Source organism: Lineus longissimus, chromosome 12, assembly GCF_910592395.1.
Source record: "Lineus longissimus chromosome 12, tnLinLong1.2, whole genome shotgun sequence".
NCBI lineage: Eukaryota > Metazoa > Nemertea > Pilidiophora > Heteronemertea > Lineidae > Lineus > Lineus longissimus.
In genome coordinates, this window is record NC_088319.1 from 15,207,405 (window position 1) to 15,231,254 (window position 23,850).

Below are 23,850 nucleotides of genomic sequence, written 5' to 3' on the forward strand. Positions count from 1 at the left end.
CCCTCGAGACTAACAATGCTGTGTAAGGGGCCATCCAATTTAGGGTATTGAAAAACTATGGATTGGACTGGGAAAGTCTGGACTGACAGTCACTCTCCACCACCTGGAATCAATGAACTGGTCCCCTGTCAAAGCTCATTTCCCAATACCCCATCGGTTCTCAAAGTTGATGCCAAGTGTCTCGTCCAAGAACCCCCCTTAGTGACCTTTCTGCCAAGTGTCTTGTCCAAGGACCTACATCTCACACTTAGTGACCCTTCTACATGCCAAGTGCCTTGCCCAAGGACCCACACCTCTACCTTCATGACCAGTCTGCAAAGTGTCTTCCCCTAGGACCCACAACTAAAAGTTAGTGACCCTTCTGCATGACAGTGCCTAATTCCCCAAGGGCCCACTCACAAGTCACATGTTCTCAGCCCCCAATTCCCATTCCGATATCATAATGTTGACAGCACACAGGCGGTGGAGAGCGATGACTGTCAGTTCAGACATTCACAGTCCAATCTTAAGAGTAATTCTCTGTAATGAGTGAATGGAGGAGATTGGTGGGGAAGAGTCTAACGATTGGGGGGCTATTGAGCTCTTATTTCCACGTGCCTGTGGGGAGGCAGCTAAAATGATTGCCAACTGGCACGGCGAGGCTGAGTCTCTGATCTCGCGCAAATGCTCGAATTGATACCGATATGATTTCCAATACCGATAGAGTATGAATTGAGCGAGAATCAAAATGGCGATTTGGTGACCACCGAAGAAAAAATTGTTTTGCGGAATGTTATCAAACGAAATTATCATTTATGATGAATCAACGTACAGGTAACCATGCTTACTTTACTCCTATCAGTACAATCTTTGTTTTGGCACTGAATAGATTCTAAGGCCAAACTTGAAAATTGGAAAAACTGGTGTCCGAAAATTGATGACTTGGGAAAAGCCTATATGTGACTCTTCCGACCTCCGTACCCCTGACCGATACGATTTCCAATTATCGGATTTTGGATTTTCTGTCAAAATCCGACATGTCAGAAGACCCTGTTCGCTTTAATCCTGGGAGTAGTTCTCTTGTCTTTGCTTGTGTTGATTAGTTTTGTCATGCAGACTCACTTTTTAAAAACTACAAGGTTGGTCTTTCCCTAGTCCTATTTAATTTAGATAGAGCACCAGTAACGCAGCCTACCCCTTGGCTTTAAGCACATCATGTCAGTCCCAATGGACATGGTGTCCTTGGAGAGGCCCCACTACATTTATATTTGCTCTTACAGTTAATGGAGGCTCAAGTGGTTCCTACACCATACTCCAAGAGGAAGCTGCGGTTAAATCTGCTGACGATACAGAGATTGTAAGTTGAGAAAAAATTATTTGGCATGTTTATTCATATGATTGTAATCAAGTATTGGATGTACAAAATGTAATCTACTTGTTGTTATTGATACCTAAAACAAATGCTCCTTTCATACTTTGGTGCATTAAACAGTAAATATTACTCACCTCCGAACAAACGTGAAATGAACTTTGGACATGTATTCCATGTTGATATTTTTCAGATATGTTTTGGTTATCATGACAGCGAATGTAAGAAGTTTTTTTACTACCTATTTGCCATCTTGACGTGTGGGTTGTTGGCTCTGGTCATGTATTGGAAGCCAGAGTGGAAGATCAAGTGCCTGAAATCGAGGTGCCCACTGGCTGTTGCTGATGCCGTATTAATCAAGGTAGCCAACGCCATCAATATCAAATCCCCCCTCACAGTGTTACTGAAATTAGTAAAAAAACCTTTTTGATTGACAATACCTTCAACACTCTGAATAACAGTCGGTACCCAGACCAACACATGTATCTCTGAACTCTTTGAGTAGGTGTATGGTTTTAACACGGACAAAACGAAAACAAGTTTAAAATGTGTCGAATCAAAATAAGGACTCGGGCGACTGAAGAATTTTTTGGTGGAGAACACTGCCGTATGACACGAGTGTGTCATGACTCTCATGCGTTGGCGTCACCACTGTCGAGATCCACAAGTGAGTGATTTAGCGATCTCAAAACATTGCGGGTCAAGCTGCCCCCCTTCTGGCTATTGAACCTGGTAAAGGACTAGGCACAGCTAATCACTATGTGTTCCTTTCAAGAGTCAAATTGACATGATGTATCCTGGTTATAAAACTGTTGCCACGCTTCTACAATTTGACCTACTGTTTCCCTTTCAGGACTCGTTTGGAGTAGTGCACACGGCAGAGGTGCTTTGTTTTGATGCTGATGGAGCAAGGTGAGTGACAGTGCAGGCCTTCAGCCACTTTTACATGTTCTAAATTGGGCAATGTTTTAAAATAACTTTCCAAGACAACTGTATCGAACAAAGTGTTGGAACAATCAGAAAGTACTCATCGAGAGCTTTCAAATAAATGGTTGTAATGTTAGTGGTTATTCTTAGCATTTTGTCACAATGGAGAGTTTGGGCCATGAAATACATGTGATATGCCAAGTTGAATTGGAAAGATATATTTGATAATGCCATTGTGATCAGGTTCAAGAACAGACACAGGGGTACAAGAGTTACTCCAAGACATTCACCACTTAAAGAAGAGAACTTTTTGTTGCAGGATATTTGGGAGTGGCATAGCTAGTTTATACGAAGTTGACATTCCTGGGGACGAGGCTAACCACGACGATCAGGTATCATTGCTGGCTGGACAGGTTGGTGTGGAGTTATTACTATTAGTCTGTAGGCAAGTTGGTGGAGAAAAATACATTTCATGATGTTTTATCAAACTATAAATCACCAGATTCTCTTAGTGAAAACATTTCATTCAAAAAAGATCTGATGTATCCTTTTATGTTTTTTCCAGCAAAGTTATCGCCGTTTCTTTGATCACCATCATGTTCGATACATTTGGGACCTCGAAGAAAATGTCTTCCGTTTTTTGAGGTAGGAAAAAGTACAGAAAATATTTAAGATTAAAAAGTTGAGTCTGTCGGTTATATTTGTGTGATATGGCTGCTCTCAAAAAAATATTTCATTTTTTCAGCGGCCTGGAGTCAAATACAAAATGTGCTGCCTTCCATGAGCAATTGTCTGCAGGGCTACCAAAGTGGAGCCAGAAAGCAAAGTGAGTGCTGGGTGGGGGACGTATAGTTTTGACTCGTAAAATGTAGAGAGAATGTTAGTAAGATATGTTCAGTAGAAACCTATCTGGAGTCGACAGACATTCGCTCTAAAGCACTGGAAAAAAATTGATGTTATCCTTATCTTTATCACTATGCTCTCTTCATCTTTGATCCACACCTAATGTCCTACATGTATTCTCTTTCTTCTCAGACTCAGTCTGTATGGACCAAATTCTATAGCTGTCGAAGTTAAATCCTATTTCAAGTTGTTTGTTGAGGAGGTGAGTGAAGGGGCAGTGCTGGGGTGGGTGCATTAAGGTGTGTTCCTTCTGATTATGTGCCAGAAGTTGAGAATTGGGTGGTCAATGATGCACCTGTGGGGGGGGGGTCAACATAGTAAAAATAGAATGAGAATTTGTGTGCACAAGGGTTAAAAGAAACAGATTGTTATGTATGCTGAGTAACTCCTACCAGCAGAGTGAACCAGAATTCGGCATTGGCTTGACAGCCTGGTGTGCAACAGACCTGCCAACAATAAGGTCTCAACTTAAAATCACCAGTTACTAACAATTCGTCTTGTCCTTTCAGGTGTTAAATCCGTTTTATTTTTTCCAATTGATGAGCATCGCCCTGTGGATGTCTGATCAGTATTACTATTACGCTGCGGCAATTTTGGCGATCTCTGCAATATCCATGGGTGTCTCTCTGTATGAAATCAGACAAGTGAGTACGAAACTGCTTAGCCTAGTTCCCGTTAAACACAGGCCTCTTGGTTACTACCAATACTCGCCTTTTATTAACGTTTAATCAATTCCCTCTTGGATTGTTCAACAAACTACTTTGGCATGTTCATCTGGTGATTACATGTACATGTAGGTTTTCAGCCTGATTTGCATGGTTATAGTGACAAAATTAACACCAGTTTTTTCTGACTTGACTTATGTCTTTGGCCATTTTGTTTTCAGCAATCTGAGACGTTGAGTGCAATGGTTGCTTCCCATGATGGTATGACAATAGGTGTCAAGCGTAGCGAAGAAGGTACTATTTATAATTGATCACAGGCCTGTGTGATATATCAGTAACGTGGGGCAAGCAGTAGGAAATACTGGCTAGTAAATAGCACTGTACCCGAAAAAGCTGGCCTACCTATTAATTTGGTGCCACAAGCTCAAAATGATGTTTATTCTAGAAAGAAAGTTCCCAATTGTACCTCCTCTCAGCAAAGTATTAGGCTCGCAAAAATAAAGGTCTAGGGATTTTGAATATACCCAAACCCCAGGTCACAGTGATGAAATATCTCTTCCATTTCCAGCTCAGGAAGACATCGATGCTAAGGAGCTTGTTCCGGGTGACGTGATTCTGATTCCACCCCATGGTTGCATTATGCCATGCGATGCTGCACTAGTCTCTGGGAACTGTATTGTCAACGAGAGCATGTTGACAGGTGCGTACAATCCTGTTCAAAAGTAACAGGACACTTGTTTCTTTCTTGTAGCACGCCTATCTCTATTAAGGCCTAATAAAAAAATTGCTGTTTGTCCTTTTTCCCAGAATTTTGGTTACCAAAGGAATACCATCTTTACTTTTGTCTGTTTTTATTTTTAGGTGAAAGCGTGCCAGTTACTAAAACTCCTCTCTCTCATAGCGATGATGATGAAATCTATAATCCGGACCTCCATAAGCGCAATACACTCTTCTGCGGCACCCATGTGATACAGACACGTTACTATGGTCAAGCGAAAGTCAGCGCAGTAGTTGTCAGGACTGGTAAGATAACATGCTCAAATCATCAAACAAAATGTCAACGAAACTAGATGTTCAAATAATGTGACTGCATACATCAGTGAACACAGAACATAATTGCCCATTTCAGGGGCAGAAATTGCTAGATTACTGCATCATCAGATACACTTAGATTTTCATTGGCTTCAAAAATATCTGACAAATGGGTTGTATTTTTTAGGTTTTTCCACCGCCAAAGGTGACCTAGTGCGATCGATCTTGTTTCCAAAACCTATGGGATTCAAGTTCTACCAAGATGCAATCAAATTCCTGGGATTCCTTGCCGTAGTTGCAGCCTGTGGTATGGTCTATTCCATCATCATGATGCTCAGAAACGGGGTAGGTACTAGGTACAGTCGATGGGCTTAAAGCCGGTTTAGGTCTAAGGTCAGGAAAATAGAATGGCAGCTCATACTCATCATCTAATATACAATTTATATTCAGTACCTTTTTACGAATTCGAATACAATTTCAAATGCTATTTCAAATTTTTAACAAACGTTGTAGGCCTTTGACTTATGTAACTTGATTATAATACCTAAGTAAATCTTTTAAATTTCTATTTTCGGCAGATGGTAGGTACATTTTGTAGCGTTCTTAGTCATGCTAACATGATTTGAAACTTGGGCCTGCGTTTTAAATGAATTGGTACCAAACTCCAGGTATTGATTCTCTCGCCATCATACACAACGCGGAGCTCAAATTAGGCCAAAAATGGGGCACTAACCAAGTTGACATTGGTCTCCTTGTGACAAATTGACACGACCTGTGAACTGCCAAACCTTTTCAGCTCTTCAGATTTTTAGTTTGGCAGATTATGAAATTCTTCTGGTTTTTCCAACAAAAAGTGAGAGAGAAATTTTTTTGTTCGTTTGCAAAAACCGTCAAAATTTGGCAGTTTACAGTACCAAGTGAAAAGTGTGCTCACGCTGCTTTCTGAACACATGTCATAATTAATTGTCAAAATTTTAACTTGTTTAACGCAAAGGGCATCACAATGGGAGGCGGTGATTTTCATTAGGTTACAGGTGTGCATCAAAATGAGGTCAAAACCAGCCAAAATATACATCATGTCTCTGTCAAAAGCATGCAATACCGAATTGACAGGCAACACCGTGAAGCAATGGTTGCCATTATCCTGTTTTCTTACCAGGGTGAAGGTATAAGGCATGCAATTTATAAGAAATCTCGGAGTTGGGCACAGAGCACTGAGGAATGCATTTTTAAAGTGTTTTTTCCTCAGATTCTGTGACAACTCCATTTGACATGGTAAACCACCTCGTGTTCATTTCCGAGTCAGCCGTTGATCGCGCATCTATATCTGTCTTCGGTCATTTGGATATGCATTCGGTGGGAAGTCTCGGGGAATGCGACAATCAGCAGACCTTGGGCTAACTTGACATCTCGGGTAGTGACAGTGGGTGTTCAAAGAAATATTCAATTGACAACGCCCGTACCAGTACAACCCGTCCGTAAGACGGTTACCAACTAGTTTTCTTGAATATGAATTAAATCAAGTTGCCTAGAGGTTCGTTTGGTTTCTTTTCTCTTTTTACTGTTTACTTTTTACTTTTAAAAACAAACAACATTAAAAGTTCAGAAAAATCTAGTTTTCAATGCGAAAAAGTGATCTTTGAATGCTTGGTGATGCTCAACAAACTTAACAAAACCTGATTTTTTTAGATTCTTCTGTTTGGAATCCCTAATTTATGAAAGTACATTAGAACCTCTCTATTAGGGACACCTTGGCCCTGAGAATTGCTGTCCTTTATAAAGAGGTTTCGTCATTACAGAAGTCTAATTGAATGAAAATGACTAATTTGGGACTAAATCAGTGTCCTCAGTGTCCGCTAAGAGAGGTATGAGATATGAGTCTATTTACTTTTTTGTTACACCCCTGCAATTATTATTTCCAGACGAGTGCATTTAAAATCACTGTGCGAGTTCTCGATATCGTAACAATTGTGATTCCGCCAGCGCTACCAGCTGCCATGACTGTTGGCACAGTCTATGCCCAGTCACGTCTGAAGAAGGCCGACATTTTCTGTATCAGCCCTGCTCGGATCAATGTCTGTGGCAAGATCAAGGTCGTCTGCTTTGACAAGGTGAGATAAAAAATTCCTGTAACTGAATTTTTATGCAAAAAATGTTCACAGGTTTTTTTGGTGAATTACGAAATGTCTCTTGTTTTTCCAATTGAAAATCAAAATTTTACGATTTTGTTGTGGCAACGGGTGCTGTTTTTAATTCTGACTGCCAAAAACAACAAGACTGGCAAAAAATTACCACAGAGTCTTTAATTTTGCTTACTTCAGACTGGTACGCTGACAGAAGATGGCTTGGATTTGTTCGGTGTTGTGCCATTGCAAGGAAAAAGGTAAAAGAAAAAAACGAATCGCTCAAAGATACATGTAATGTTCATTATACATTGTATTCATCTGCAATCCCAGTGCATACACTGGCTACGTGTGTAGAGCATCCTAGCACTCCAAACGTTACAGTGCCTTACCAATGCCTTACTTTTACACTTTCTTTTCCTTCTTTGATGAAGGTTTCTCCATCTCGTGCAAAATCCGTCTGAAATGCCTCGAGGGCCATTTTTGACTTGTATGGCCTCCTGTCACTCACTCACAATGATTGATGGTGAACTCACTGGTGACCCCCTTGACCTGAAAGTATTTGAGGCGACTAATTGGGTAAGCTTTGGCATTGGTCATCTCTGTGTGTATGTGGTGTAGTGGTATGAAACTTCTATTTTCCTTTTGGTGTTGGCAAATTAACGAAAAAACACTGTTTGCATCTGTGCACTTCAGCAATTACATATAAACCCATCAGTCAAAAAAGGTTAAGAAAACGATTTGATAGGCGCATTTTTGTCTGACTGTCTGCTTTAGCAACCTTTGGGCCCATTATCAGATCAGTCACAACTAACATCAATGTCACGCCCAATTAAAGGGAACTGGAACCGCCGAGCGATTTATTCAACTTTTCGACTTTCACCGCCCGAGAAAGTCAAACTTCCAACTTCCTATTCGAGTTCAGATTTGTAGCTCCGCCCCCAGTGCCCGAGCATGCGCAGTTCAATTTGTTATTATTGAGAGTCATGTGAGAATCACGTGAGTCATGCAATCTTTCATTCATTAGTTTTCGTAGTAAATTCCATAGTAGTGACGTTACTCAATGATTGACAGCTAGGCGCCATGTGTCATTCATGCCTCGTTCTGATTACCCGATACGCGGGAAATGAAAACGAGGTCATACGAACTGGCTTGGCGGTTTCAGTTCCCTTAAAAACAAACACCCTTTTTCACTGCATGGGTGTTGCCAGTTGCTGTAGTGCCAATCATTGCATGTACATGTGTATATGTCAATATGATTCACAATCACAGACTTAGAAAATTGAACTTGATTACTCTAAATTACTCTAGTTATAACAATCTTGTGATATAAATATTGAACAATTTAACTTCATGACGACATGCATTGTCATTTGAATTACTAATGACCATAGAAGACTTAACCCTGGACCTCGGCCTTGTTGCCAGAAAGCAAGTTAGCTCTAATTTTACATCATGTTGACATTATGACAAGTCATTCATCATGTACATATGAGAGCATGCCTGGGTGTTGTTATGAAGTAACATGCTTTCTAACAACCAGGCCGTGGTATGTAGTTCGTTATCATTGTGGTCGCGGCATTCCTCTAACACTTTGACAACCTAATCCTTGTCAGTCATGGTAACATTGTAACGTATTGAATCAACACTGTCTATTCTTCACTACTGAAATTTTTGACGTGGCAATGCGATGAGATGCGACAAGCTTAATTGGCTTGTGTGACCGTTGTGAAGGCTCAAAAGTCTTCGCTTGATCTCTTCAACCGTGTGAGGTGTTGGAACTGACGTCAAGACGCAGTGGTTGACGTGATGCTGGGCCCCTTTATGACGTCATGGCTTTGAGATGGACATAACGTCATGCTCCTAGGGAGCATGGCGGTCACTACTGAAGGTCAGGGTCGATTCTCTGTTTCTCATCCAAGTTTTGATTTGACACATGGACAAGAAACATGTAAATTTTGGCTTGACCTTTTCTGGAGACAGACCACTCAGTGACACTCTCCTGCATGAATCTTGTAGTTGTACATGTATAGCTTGAGGTGTTAGACATGCTACTTGTGGCCTTCTTGGCAAAATGCTCTTTCATTCTCGTTTCTTTGCAAATATTACGAATTTCAATCATGGTCCTGCAATACATGTAGAAACTATGGACTGATAAATCAACCTGGTTTCTACTGCCCTCTCCTCTGTGTTGAGGAAGACCTCTATTACTCTACACTTGGTTCCAAGATATGAAATGTAGTGCCATTGATGGCTTAGATAGAGGTGCGTGTCATTGGGGACACAAATAGTCGCAAGAACCTAAAAGAGTGTCACCTTGTTGTCAAGTCTTTAGTTTCTCACATTATCTTCTTCTTCCTTTTCATACATAACACTTGATCATTGATGTCACCACTGTAGGATATTGAGGAACCTGGTCAGGATACCACCCGCTTTGATAGTTTGGTTCCCACGGTTGTACGCCCTAAATGCGAACCTGTTGATATAGAAAATGCACAGGTGATTAACTCTTCCTAAGGGAGCATATCAAAATCATGCTGAAGCAAAAAAGACAAACACTGTTCATCATGTTCATTGGTTCATCGGGGTTGGGGGTCAACGAGAATGCCATGATCTGTTTGCGTCTTCTTTTTTTTCGTTATCAACTTAAAAATTCTTACCAAAAGTTATAGAAGTTCACAAAAATTGAGATTTTTGCAAAAAAAACTCATTCGGCGTTCGTTGGTATGCAATCCTTGTACACATACCTATTATCATACTGCTTCATTTTGGTGAGAGGGCAACTTTTTTCATCGCGCCTTTCCACAAACAGCACTAACCACTTCTAATTTTAGCCCTAAGATACCTGGAAAACGCACATCTTGCCCACAAATTTTTGCTGCCATATGTATCAATCATTAATATTTTTGTCGAGACCTCTCGCAAAAATGCCTTTACACGTATTTATGAACGATTTTTTTTTAGATTTTGGAAGAACCTGGTCGAGATACATCCAAATTTGACAACATGGTACCAACTGTCGTCAAACCATGCACTGCAGATACATTCTATGTTAGTAGTGGAGTTGAACAGGTAGGGTTAATCTCTCATCCAGTATCGGTGAAGTAATGGTTAGGCATGCAAGGGCACTAGGTTCAAAACCCGAATGTCCTCAGTTGAAATCCGGCACAACCCCAATACTGATTGAATGTCCTGAAGCGAGCAGTAAACCTTGCTTTTGCTTTTCTCAACTCAGGAGTATAGATAGGTACCAGTTGGGCCAAGTAGTGCTGTAGGAACACCTCCTTGAGTGACCTTGAAAAGTTTCATACTCAAAACATAAACATGATTCACTTCTTCCAGCCTGCGTATGAATATGGGATCATCCGGCAGTTTACGTTTTCCTCCCAGCTCCAGCGTATGAGTGTCATTGTACGCCAGCTTGGGGCCGATCATATGGAAATATTTGCCAAGGGCGCGCCCGAAAAGATTGCTGGTCTCTGCATGAAGGAAACAGGTAAGCAGAGTATTCATTCGGATAATTTTTTGTTGTGTTTGACTCATTCTCCCTTCACTCAATCAGCTCAGTAGATTATTTGTAGATCAGGTTGGCTTAAGGGAATACTACCATCTCATATCGCCAACAATTCTTTTTTTCTCCATCTAGTTCCGGAGGATTTCCATGAAGTTCTCCATCGCTACACAATGCAGGGGTTTCGTGTCATCGCAACTGCATTCAAGCCTCTTCAACAGAATATCTCATGGGCCCAGGTCCAAAGAATTAAAAGGTGAAGCATCTTGGTCTGCAAACAATAGAGGGTTAATTTGGACATGGTATATCCCTCAATTAAAGCTGACAGGTCAAATATTCATCACGGGAAATATTTGTTACTGCTACAATGGAACCTTTCTTAGTGGACACCACTGTCAGCAGAACACCCTCTTTATTATTAAGGACACTGATCTCGGTCCCTCATTCGTCATTTCTGTATAATTTGACCTTTGTAATCATGACACCTCCGGATCCCTATCAAGGACAGCAGTTTTCTGTGCAAATGGTGTCCTTGATAGAGAGGATCTACTGCATAATGCATTTACTTTTTAGAGATAAAGTTGAAAGCGAGCTTCGCTTCCTGGGCTTGGTCATCATGCAGAATGCGCTCAAGCCCCAAACAACACCTGTCATTCACCAGCTGCACCACGCAAATATTCGCACAGTCATGATCACAGGTAACAGCTTTCTCAGACTACTGTATCCACAGTCATGATCACAGGTAACAGCTTTCTCAGACTACTGTATCCACAGTCATGATCACAGGTAACAGCTTTCTCAGACTACTGTATCCACAGTCATGATCACAGGTAACAGCTTTCTCAGACTACTGTATCCACAGTCATGATCACAGGTAACAGCTTTCTCAGACTACTGTATCCACCCTTGCTGTGTGCAAGAGATGACTCAACTTGCAGTCTACTGTATTCTGAACTACCAGAGGTATTCCGTGGCTCATGCCCGACACACCTCGGAAGGAAAGCATGAGAACCTATATCATGGTACCACAATTGTACTGGCATTGATTGCTCAAAGAAGCAAATATAGAAGAAGAACTATAAAGAAAGGTTCCTGCCACTGAAGATATACCCGATAAGAAAATATGATTCTACCTCCCAGATTTGCCACCTCAACAAGGTTCACCATCAACAAGGTTCACCGCTCTCTTGTTACAGGTGACAACATGCTTACTGCTGCAAGCGTTGCTCGAGACTGTGCTATGGTCAAAAGGACAGAGTCGATTGTTTTAGTTCAGGCACATCCACCAGATGGTGACAAACCCGCTCGTATCGAGTGGGAGTTAGCCGACACGGGTGATATTGAGAGTTCGGGGGACGAGACTGATGAACAGGTTTGTTTGTTTCGGATATATTTGATGGGGAAGAGGTTGATCTAGAACTGTGGCATTGATATTGTAATGTTTTCATCAGGTTACGGCTGCCTGCAGTTGCCAGGAATCTATGCGTGTGTGCCGGTATTTCCTGCTTCTACCTGCTTGTAGATGTGCGTGAAGTGATGCAAGTCAGACAAAAAGACTCGAATCACGGGCGGACAGTAGTGTTCAAACCAGAGACCTCTTGACTGCTAGCATAGACAGCCCAGCTGCTAGATCACCAAGTCCTCCTCTGCGGGCCCATACTCAGTTGTAGTCTAATATAATGTTTTTATCTGATGAAAATTAAACCTTTTCCCAAGTGTGAACGCTGAAAGTTACCCTAATTTTAAGTGAAGCTACCCTCATTCTTTCAGTCATACCACACTGTGGATATAGATTCAGATCATCCTCCGAGATACCACTTCGCCATCAGTGGCAAGTCATTTTCTGTGATACGAACACATTTTTCAGAACTAGTCCCGAAGGTAGGTGTAGTGCAGTAAATGTTTTTAACTTGACTTCGATTGGGACTGTGTATATAATCAGGCCAACGTGACCAGGACGAGGTTGTTTTGCCCAAGGGAGGGACGTTTTCCAAACGCCACGGGAAAGTTGCAGCTGTCTTTCAGCAAGCACTGGCATTTTCATGGTCAAATTAAAGATTTTTGGGATAAAACAAGGGCACCCTTGACCCTCCCCTAACTGCACCAGGCATGGGCATTCAAAAATTCTGTTTTGCAAATGTTAAAAACAAACCATTAATTTTTTCAGTTAATTTTGAGAGGTACGATATTCGCCCGAATGTCCCCTGATCAAAAGGCTCTTCTTGTTGAACTGTTACAAGAATTAGAGTAAGTATGATGTACAGTGTACTGTCGACAACTAAATTTGTGCAGGCATTTGAATTTGTGGATTTCGCCATTGTAACTTATATTCGCAAATTTATTTTTTTTGATTGACAAATTGGAAGAAATTAACAATCCGATTAGATTCATTGTGCCAGATACTTCCCCTTCGTTATCTGTCTTATTCAAGACAAAAACTGTCCTTATCACATTTACCTAATGTCTACTTTCAGTTATATTGTCTGTATGTGTGGGGATGGTGCAAATGACTGTGGGGTAAGTAGCAACCGGTACTTTCTTGTAGGGAAAGAGACCTTCTGTTGTGAGGGTGATTCCAGGCATACAGATGTTATTCACATCCATCTAAAAATGGCACAAATTGTTGTCTCTTTGCAAGTAGCCACTGTGGACATCAGGACAGCATTTGTTTAATCCGCAAGGCGATATGAATATGACGTCAATGTCACTTTACATGTTATGCTTGAAATTGATGTGAAAAAAACCCAGTGGCCATGCTTGCAGTGATACCCAGTCCAACTTTGCTTTTGCTTGCACTTTGCTTGGACCTTAGTAGGCTTCAGGCCCATAAACTATGATTCTCATCTGTGGAAACCTGTCTTGAATAGATTCAAGATGGTGAAAGATATTCTCTATACCTCATTTCGTTGATCGTTCCAGGCATTGAAGGCAGCTAATGCGGGGATCTCATTATCTGAGGCCGAAGCCTCCGTGGCATCTCCATTCACGTCGAAAAATGCCAATATTGAATGTGTTCCTACTGTGATCAGGTAAGATATCCTTCAGAGCTCGATGATTAGAAGGGTACATGTAGATCTTGTCACAGTAGGCTCATGGGTGTGAAGATGAGCACTGGTGTGACCTAAGGTCTATATGAGGGGGTTTGGTGTGGAAGGAGTTTGTCGCATGTTACAAGGGTTGTGCATGTTATTTGTTTCAAAGTTGTACAAGAGTTACATGTACATGTACATGTATTCTATGCATGGATATCAAAACATATGATTTCTTCTCCATTACAGAGAGGGCCGTGCAGCACTGGTGACCTCTTTTGGAACGTTTAAGTTCATGGCATTGTACAGCATGATTCAATTTGCTTCCGTACTCATCCTATACGCAGTAAGTTCATTCTCTTGTACATGTACAGTATGATTCAAATCACTCCGTACTCATCCTGCATACAGTAAGTTCATGACTTTGTTCAGTATGATTCAATTTGCTTCCTTAGTCATCCGTAGACATGTACAGTTAGTTCATGACATTGTCAAGTACAATCTGATAACATATATTTCATACTCTTGGTTTGTTTTATTTCCAGTACAAAACGAACTTGTCTGACTTCCAGTTTCTCTATATTGATCTGATTATTACGACCACAGTAGCCGTGCTTAGTAAGTATTCCACTGTGTTGATCTAATTTTCACGACAGCATTTGCTGCGCTTAGCAAGCACTGTTCTGTGTTGATGTTATCATCACCACAGCATTTGCTGCGCTTAGCAAGTACTGTTCTGTGTTGATCCTATCATCACGACAGCATTTGCTGCGCTTAGCAAGTACTGTTCTGTGTTGATCCTATCATCACGACAGCATTTGCTGCGCTTAGCAAGCACTGTTCTGTGTCTCTCTTCGTCACGACAGCATTTGCTGCGCTTAGCAAGTATTGTTCTGTGTCTCTCTTCGTCACGACAGCATTTGCTGCGCTTAGCAAGTACTGTTCTGTGTTGATGTTATCATCACGACAGCATTTGCTGCGCTTAGCAAGTACTGTTCTGTGTTGATCCTATCATCACGACAGCATTTGCTGCGCTTAGCAAGTACTGTTCTGTGTTGATGTTATCATCACGCCAGCATTTGCTGCGCTTAGCAAGTACTGTTCTGTGTTGATCCTATCATCACGACAGCATTTGCTGTGCTTAGCAAGTACTGTTCTGTGTTGATCCTATCATCACGACAGCATTTGCTGCACTTAGCAAGTACTGTTCTGTGTTGATCCTATCATCACGCCAGCATTTGCTGCGCTTAGCAAGTACTGTTCTGTGTTGATCCTATCATCACGACAGCATTTGCTGTGCTTAGCAAGTACTGTTCTGTGTTGATCCTATCATCACGCCAGCATTTGCTGCGCTTAGCAAGTACTGTTCTGTGTTGATCCTATCATCACGACAGCATTTGCTGTGCTTAGCAAGTACTGTTCTGTGTTGATCCTATCATCACGACAGCATTTGCTGCACTTAGCAAGTACTGTTCTGTGTTGATGTTATCATCACGACAGCATTTGCTGTGCTTAGCAAGTACTGTTCAATAGGACTCAAATGAACTGCACATGGAGTACATAGCCCAGATAGAATAAGTACCAAATAATGATATCAGTGAAATTGCATAAAAACGAAGTGAAAAAGATGAATATAAATATCTCTTCTTGCTCTTGCAGTGGGGCATTCAAAGGCATATGACCATCTGGTCACACAACGTCCACCCGGGAGTTTAGTCAATGTCGGAAATCTTATTTCAATACTTGGCCAGATCTTTATCCAGTTTCTCTTCCAAATTGGAGTCTTTGTCTACCTCACTCAACAACCATGGTGAGTATAAAGAAGTAAAGGATGAGTACCTTGGAAAGTTGATAACTTGTAAACAAAAGGTTTCTAGTACAGTTTATAGTAACTCGTAAACGACAAATCTTCTATTTCAAAATAAAGTTTTCTAAATCAATAGTGACATTTTAAAACGTTTAACAGTAAATTTTCTCTTCTTTAGGTATGTTGAGACGAAGGGCAGCCGTACAGAGGAATCTGTTATTTGTTGGGAACTTTTCATGGTTTTCGTCACATCTTCGTACCAGTACCTTATCTGCGCCTATGTTTACTCCAAGGGCCCTCCGTATAGGCAATCGCTATTGGCAAACTGTAAGTAGTCTCGATTTCTTGTCATCAAAAAAGGTACTGTAATTTTGTTGTATTGACTGCCCGGTCACCATTGATATAAGTTAAGTTTGGTGCAAGTATGGGCAGACACCTCTGCCAGGGGGACAGTCTCTCCAAATGTACTGATTTCTGTCCCTTTTGGTCAGCCTATGGTCCTCAATGCATGTAGTTCAGTTTCTGTACAAAGGAAAAGAGTCAGATTGGTTGGAAGTTTAAAAACCCGGTTGCATAACCAGCTTAGTGGACCAGCTTAGCAGACTAATTAGTGGATACTACCCCTATTTAATCTTGTATCTTTAAAAAAAATTTGAATTTGCAATATCCTCGAGTCTCAGATCTTTATCATCAAAATTTGCAATGATCCTTCCTTTGTTTTTACTCACCTTCTTTCGTTTCAGTGCCATTCCTATTCAGTTTAACTTTCCTGGCCGGCTTCAATACATTTCTGGCCTTTAACCCATTCAAGCCCATAAACCAATTTTTCATGGTAAGTCTTTCTCGGTTACCGTTATGGCCCTCTGGCTGGAAAACAGCAAAGTGGCGGGAGGTTATCGGCTCTGACTTTCTGTTTAGATTTTTTGCCATTGAATTTAAAGTTTGATGTTTGGAGTTTTTTAAAGTGATTCATTCCAGTGTGTTTAATGCAGAACTTGGCCTTATCTAGTGTCTTACATACACTTGTCAGGGTCAAAATTAAAAATGTTCAGATTGTAGATGGAAATTTGTTTCAAACTCTCTCAGACATCCTCAAATGTATAAGTGAGACAAACTCCAAATGGGATCTTGCTCGAGGACTAACAATGAACTTGGTGTCATTTTGACTGACAGTGGAGTCGCTGTGGTGTAGTGGCTTGGACTCTTGACCAGCGGTCAAGAGGTCCCGGGTTCGATCCCCACTGTCGGCGTGAGACTGTAGGCAGGTCTCTTTGTCTTACTTGCCTCTCTGCACCCAGGTGTATAAATGGGTACCGGTCAGAAATGCACAGATTGTAGCGCTGGTTGAGCAGCACATCTGTGGTCTACTGAAAGGTTTCAGGACAGACTGGGGTTAAAGTGTAAAGTCGGATGATAACCTATATCGTAGTTGATATCAGACTATAAACTCTAAACTTTAAACTTTAAACTTTAACTTTAACAGTGTTATGTTAACTCCTCAATATCCTTTTTTCAGTTGATCGACAGTACTTCGAGATTCATTCCGTTCAAGTTAACACTTCTTGGATTTGTGACTGGAAACTTCCTCATGTCTTTTTTCCTGGAGGTAAGGTTTCGCTCGTTCATGCGCACTTTTCAAGTGGCAGTAGACAGAGTGGCTCTCTACTTTTTGTGCAGCGCTTCAATTTTAACCTCATCTATATTTTCAGGAGGTGATAATCCCCAGCAGTGCCTTTAGGGCATTCTCACACTGCATTAGTCGCAAGAGGCAACCCAAGAACAAATACAAACTGATTGAGAGGGAACTCAATGGCGATTCCGAGTGGCCGCCTGTTGGACAAATCACGTTTGGTGCGTCACCGTTGTCAAACAAGGGGGCCTACGCAGAAAGCTTGACATCATCTTATGTGAACTGAAAACAGTAGTGAATAATTGAACTTGACACTGCATAAATCTACTAACTTAACATTGGATTTTCTGTCATTGTCTGTTTTCTTGCCAGTACCGTCAGGGGTATTACCAGTGCACATGCTGCAGTTTTGTCAAACTGAAGCCACTAATTCAATTGTGTGTTTGACACACCGAATATTTTTGAAAAAATGAAGGGTTGTTTGACAAAATTTGCAGAGTACAATGTATGCACCTAATATGATATAATTGGCATGATATTATATATCACGCCAGTGTGATTTCTTGTGGTGAATTCCAGGGTGCATACCTAACCCTCTTGCTACCACAGGGGTTTGGCTGTGTATAAACCCCGGGCATACACCCGGTCTAGACCAGGCAACCTGGATCTCAACTTGACTTGTGTTAATTCTCTGATCACTTGGTGAAAATCTGAAACATTTGCTATTGCTATTTTGAGAAAATCTTGTCTGTTCAGTAACTGATGGACTTTTATAATCTTATCTAGTCTAATAATGTCTTAACATAGAGCACAAACATCCATGGAGACCCTGGCTCTATTTCTTTGGCGAGCTTTCTACCTGTCAGGGCAATGTGATAAATGATTGCATAATAAAGGCTGTACATTGTATAAATTGCTAAGCAATTTGGATCATGGAAGGGTAAAACCATGAAATCCAATTTTATTGGAATCTGAGCACCATGGATTTTGCTGTAAAATGTCTCTGTATATTATAATGAAAACATTTTATTTAACTTCAGAATATGGCTGTAATAAATCTATTTTATATTCTACATGCTACAGTTTATTGTCTAATGGAACATGTGACCAAGGGAGATATGGACAAAGACTGAGTCTGCACCTCAGGGAAAAATCATTCTGAATGCCCCCCCCCCCCGCCCACCTCTCCTCCCGTCAATTTAACAGTCATGAGAACTTAATATCATAACGCTCCGCGTGGTGGCGCTGAGGCGGCCGCTGTGTAATGTAATATAGTCATGATAGATTGACACGTGGAAGCAGCTCTCTATATGGGAACACTCACGGTGGAGGCGCTGAAATGAGGAACAACCGCAAACGCTGTACCGACCTGCGGGCTAGACACTTGTACCGAATGGGTTCGTAAAAAATACACCCAAGGAAGTTGTTATAACACACTGGTTCATTACCTACAAGAGTCCTGAAGCTCCTGCTCGCTGACAACCCATCTCTACATGTAGGCTATATCAGTAAAGTCGTGCTGAAAAGCAGGGATGACGCCGGATGCTGGTATAACCACTTGTTTTCAATAAAGCCATCAAATATACATTATACTCCGCCTTTTGACAATGCCGAAGGAGCGAAAAAAAACTGATCTCGGGATGTCAATGATATACCGCGCCACATACGTCTACGCGCGTTGTCTGTAAAGCTTATGACCGCGTCCATACGTTGCATGTAAGCTGACGGGTCAAATATACTTCCCAAAGAGTAATTTCGTGAATGTTCCATCCTGAAATTCAGGGTGTTTTACTCCTAATGCCTAAGTCATTGGATATCGAGATCGGAGGTTTTATACCCCGGCTTCATCTAAAGGGTAGATATAAACCATGAGGTTCATGATGTTTCCCCTGATGCAATCTGAAGTCACTACTATAAACCGCCGGTCTGGGCTGTGACTTCTGAAGACGACTCCACCACTGGCTCGAAGGGTGTTAATCTACGAAGGGGACCACGTTCACTCTGGATGCAATGGGCCAGCCTCGTGCTTCCGCGAGACGATCAGAATGACGAAATGGACTGTCCCGGGAGTCCCGGCCAGGGACACGTTTGGCCTCCTGCAATATTTTAGTGGGGAAAGTTTCCTATATCTTACATTCCATGCTTGTAAAGTGCATGGCGAGAAAAGAACTTGTGGCACCAGCTAGGTGATTGACCATTGCTGCAGCTCTACAGTAATTAGCACACTCATGTCACAGGAAACAACAGTCACATCCCTTACCGGCGGATTTTAGACTGGGAAAACCAACAACTGGCTGAATCATATGAAAAACATCCACTTGCATGATTGATGAGAGAAAAAAATACAGAGTTCGTGGGTTTTAATTTCACGACTTTTCCTTTTTATTAACAATCTCCAGGGTCTTAATCCGTCTTGCAAAAATTAAAGTTTCGGCTCTAGGGTGAACGAGATGTGTGCGCCTACATGTACATGTATTTCCAAAGCCGGCAGAGTCTGTCTGTGTTGAGCCCTGTTACAGGGACAATACGGCTGTCGGGACCGCCCGTCACGTGAATGATATTTCCACAGACAGCCATCGTAAGTCGGTAATTCTACTAGCACCAAACGAGAGGAACGCGGAACCCTGACTTCAAGCAACCGACAGATACATTGGCACTACTTGTTCTATTCGCATGGAACGCATCGCTTAGTTTGGGTGCGATGTTTTTGCTTTCAAAAAAAATATTTGTTTGAAATACTCTGAAAGTAAGAAAGATTATGAGCATTTTTGGATTCAAGTTTTGAGAATTTGCAAAGCCATATGAAGAGTTCTTTTCCTTTATTGTCAATTAGATAATATCTATATACACGGTAAATGATTAGTCATATCCTTTCGATTACCCGGTATATCAAGAATGCAGACGTCCGGCCGGATCTACACGTAAGACAGTAAAACCCAGAAGGAAAGGTTATCTGGTTTTCCTTTATTACAAAACGAGGTCAACTGCTATATATATATGCGTATATTTACTCACAGTCAACTCCTCTTCAAAAAACCTGACCGACGATGTCAACAATTTTCGCGTTCCATTCGAAATAAGTGATATATAGGCCTATCATTGCCAGACAATCACAATCGAAATCTGGCAACGATTCTGGAACTTTCAGGAGTCACATTAACTATTGGAAATTCCCATCGCTGAGTATATATATCAGTTCTTATAATTAACTCGTCGATTTCGCAATACTCTCTCCCAACATGATGAAGAGCTTTAGCCCGCCAAGTTCCAAGGTGTCCATTTTCAAATATGTCCTCATCGGGGTGGCGTTTGTAGGCCTGGTTGGGTGGAACGCTGACTTACAGCGGCGGTTAGTGGACAACGCGGACTCCCATCACGAGGTAAGATGAAGTTTTATTGTATACATAACTTAATATAAACTCACCGGGTACTACACTCCGGACGCAGTGGACCGGCGTCGTCCTGTCGCCCGGTAAGTCGATCAGGATGACGAGGAAAGATTATCAGAATGACGAAATGGACGACACAGAAGTCTAACCGGGTCCTACAATATATATAATTATCAGTTTTTCAGATTTTTGGGACAAATTATACATGTTACAATCCGGAATGTAGTAAAAATGTTGCAGAAATTTTGTCTGTGTACAGGCCTTCATCATTATCCGGGGATCAATTAGTATATAAACATTGTAATTGAATGTCTAGTTACCACTGAAAATCGCGATCGCGTCTAGTCATTTCTCGTTTGCTCATCAAATTCTATTCTATTCAACACGGCCTTGTTAATTACATGTAATTACTTATTCCAAAATGATGATTAAGTATTGAGTTTATAACGATATTGGTGTCATTGACTAGATTTTTTTCTCATTATAGGAAAATATAGGCAAACATATCGAGGTCCATTCTCGGCACAGGCGTGATGCCAGCTCTTCCAGGCAAGGTTCAATTCCGTCAGGTAATGTTGGTTCTTCCTGTTAATTTAAATGCAGCTATTTCTTCAAAAACATTTCGTTAAAATACAGACAGAGTAGGCGTTTTATATGAATACAGATTTTTCAAGTTTATGTTTATGCGATCATGTCGAGTAATATTACCTTTTTCTCCAGGAGGCGCTATGTTTGTCCGATGGGGTAGACGTGACTGCCCAAATGACGATTCAGAGCTTGTCTACTCTGGTAGGTTTTATACTAGTTTAGAAACTATAGGATGTCGCAAATGTCTAATGACGACTCCTTCAGGGTTATCATAAACAATGTTATTTACGGTGCCTATATAGCTCAGTCGAATTCAAGTTAATGTTCAGCAACCAATTTGACATCCATTGCTTGGTTCACTATGTTGTTGTTTTTTGTTTTGTTTTTTTACAGCCTTAGTGACCGCGTAATTCACTTACCAGATACATATGGACATGCGCATTGTAAAAACACCCGTTTTGTTCCGCAAAATGTAATAATCTGAAATGAACAACTATTCATACAGTTATGATATCCCATTCGATTGTTGTTTTAGGTACCGTGGGAGCATCCATCTACACGGAAACCGGCGGCTCCGGGGAATACACATGTCTTACCAGGGAGCCCCAGTATGAAAAATACACAAACGCCCTTGAGGGCACGGCGAAGATAGCCGGAGTTGAGTTCGAGACGGGAACCTCGGCATTTTTTGACAGGTCAAAGTCACCTTCCGGAACCCTCCAGGATGGTGATGTTGTCTGTGCTGTCTGCAGGAGCAAAGTCACGTCCAGTCAGGTGAGAAATACTAGAGTGGTTTAGAGAATGAACGTGCTACGCTCACGTGTATGAGTTCTTTCGTATGTACATGTATCTGCATGTGTTGATGTATTTATCCTGAGAGTAACCAGCTTACTCTATGATTTATCTGATAAACCATTATTTTGTTTCAGGTGATGATCCCAGGCCGGAAGGATTGCTATCCAGGATGGAGGAAGGAGTACTGGGGTTACCTGATGACCGGACATTACGCCCACAAAGCGCAGTACAACTGGGCATGCGTTGACCACGCACCGGAATGCGATGAGAAAGGAGCCAAGAACGACAGCGGGGGTCTCATGTACCACGTGCAGGGAGTCTGCGGATCTTTGCCGTGTCCAAACTACGTCCAAGGCCGTGAACTGACCTGTGTCGTCTGTACGAAATAGAATGAACGCCCATGTTGAAAATGACTTGTAACTTTTAACTGTGCTTCTAATGTATAAGTAAACCGTCAAAAGAGGATGGAATTTCATCGCAATAAGACATATGCTTATGTGTACATGTACATGTATATCCGTTTTGCCATCTTAAGAAAAATGGCTTATCAGAAGAGTGATCAGTGACTTATCACGGATCCATATACATACGTTTGCGGATCGCAATGTGCACAAAACCAGTCCTTTTTCTGCCGAGTCTTATCCGTATACGAATAATTAAGGATCCGTGGTAGGCCTACATGGAAGTCGCTGTTCTCAACTTCCCTAAGTGCAGACTATACTGGTGAGTGGAATGGGCAACGCGAATTGTAAAGTTCCCCGTCCGAGGTGGAGTGTAAGGTAATTGCATGTATGGATATATACATGCCTTGTAACAGCAAGAAGAATGGGAAAAGCATGCAAGAAATACAGATAATTTTGAGAACCTGTGTATTGCCTGAATACCAACAAGTGTTAACTTCAGACAGCGAATATATAAATTTAGACAACTGTGGACGTCAGTCGTCCGAAATTTCCTCCACCCATCGTGACTGTAAATAACTTTGGCAATAAATATAGAGTCATGTAATAGTGCATTCATAGAAACCATCGTTTGTTGTTCTTGACCACACTATATCATTCTTAGTCAGGTTTCGCTGGCCTTGCGAGTGGCGGATCTAGAAAAGGGGACCCCCAGCAGCCAGTGATGAGCGGAGCTGCGATCTTGGAAACGAAGAACGAAACTTGCCAAACATTTCTTTTTTTCTGTGGTTATCACACTATTCACATTCACGACAAGGTCTTTCATGCACATAATGTCACTAAGATTGGCCGTGACGATGCATTTATAAGGAAAAAATCTACATGTCGGCCTTTTCTGATTTCGCGCGGCGGCCATGACTAGAATCTACATCTGCCCGCATATAGGCGAATGTAATTTTCGAATCAAGGAAATGCGGGTGCAGCCTACACTACAACGTCATCTCTGTCACGAATGTAGGGCAACATCTACATCCGTGTCTCTATGACAGGAGGGTCGAAAGAGGATAAATCAAAAACCGCTGTTTAAATCGGAGAATGAGTGATAATCGTGACCAATATTTTGTTTGAGTGGTGGATCACGAATTAAACATATATGTTTACATTTATGACCATTTATCCGTTAAGTTGTGTGAAGTTTATGCATGCTTATATTTTTACACGAAATTATCGTAACATCTGCCTGTCGGGTTGGAGCATCATTTATTCCACACATGTTCCGGGGCCTCGATACAAGCCTTTCGATTAATTGAGAACTGTCTTGTGTAGGGCAAATTATCATAAATTCCCATATTGCCTCTCATTATACATACATGGATCGATACATGATATGATAATATATAACAACTTGAACTGATAAACTTCTTGGCCTAACCATGGAAAGGCCTACATGCAAGTGAAATCGTGGAAGGTTTGTACGAGGTGAGGATCGTTGGTGGTCAGGGGCGTGTTGCTTACATTTCTTGATGTCATGAAAATGCTTAATTTTCCCTCAAATGAGTGGAGTGTCCTTGTTTGATTGGAAGAGTTTTTTGGCTGCCTATCAATCTGGCATGAACGGTGTCTACGGTATTAAAGAAGTGCCTTTATAAGGCCTACCGCGTCATAGCGCTGCCTCCAGTTTTAATAGCATATTGACACACAC

At 41.4% G+C, this 23,850-nt stretch overlaps 2 protein-coding genes across 3 annotated transcripts; both read left to right on the forward strand.

Moving 5' to 3' along the window:
• Window positions 1-734: 734 nt before the first annotated feature.
• On the forward strand, window positions 735-18,034 carry LOC135496951 (polyamine-transporting ATPase 13A3-like). 2 transcript variants are annotated; one of them, XM_064786555.1, is made up of 33 exons: window positions 735-813; window positions 1,260-1,336; window positions 1,542-1,709; window positions 2,202-2,260; window positions 2,595-2,688; window positions 2,841-2,920; window positions 3,021-3,101; window positions 3,311-3,380; window positions 3,688-3,822; window positions 4,065-4,137; window positions 4,412-4,543; window positions 4,705-4,866; window positions 5,063-5,220; window positions 6,798-6,986; window positions 7,197-7,258; window positions 7,433-7,577; window positions 9,399-9,497; window positions 9,963-10,070; window positions 10,341-10,494; window positions 10,645-10,765; window positions 11,083-11,207; window positions 11,706-11,881; window positions 12,280-12,390; window positions 12,677-12,756; window positions 12,984-13,026; window positions 13,429-13,538; window positions 13,788-13,884; window positions 14,084-14,156; window positions 15,198-15,348; window positions 15,524-15,672; window positions 16,089-16,177; window positions 16,862-16,951; window positions 17,055-18,034. In XM_064786555.1, exons 1-33 carry the CDS (start codon window positions 795-797, stop codon window positions 17,259-17,261), a joined length of 3,687 nt encoding a protein of 1,228 aa, XP_064642625.1. In that variant the 5' UTR covers window positions 735-794; the 3' UTR covers window positions 17,262-18,034. The 2 variants fall into 2 exon arrangements, with proteins under 2 accessions (XP_064642625.1, XP_064642626.1); XM_064786556.1 differs by lacking the exon at window positions 9,399-9,497 and having other exon boundaries at window positions 17,055-18,033.
• A 1,976-nt stretch (window positions 18,035-20,010) lies between these two features.
• Window positions 20,011-22,772, forward strand: LOC135496967 (uncharacterized). Its single transcript, XM_064786576.1, has 5 exons — window positions 20,011-20,355; window positions 20,852-20,933; window positions 21,085-21,153; window positions 21,488-21,726; window positions 21,882-22,772. The coding sequence occupies exons 1-5, from the start codon at window positions 20,215-20,217 to the stop codon at window positions 22,134-22,136; spliced, it is 786 nt and encodes a 261-aa protein (XP_064642646.1). The 5' UTR covers window positions 20,011-20,214; the 3' UTR covers window positions 22,137-22,772.
• Window positions 22,773-23,850: the final 1,078 nt, after the last annotated feature.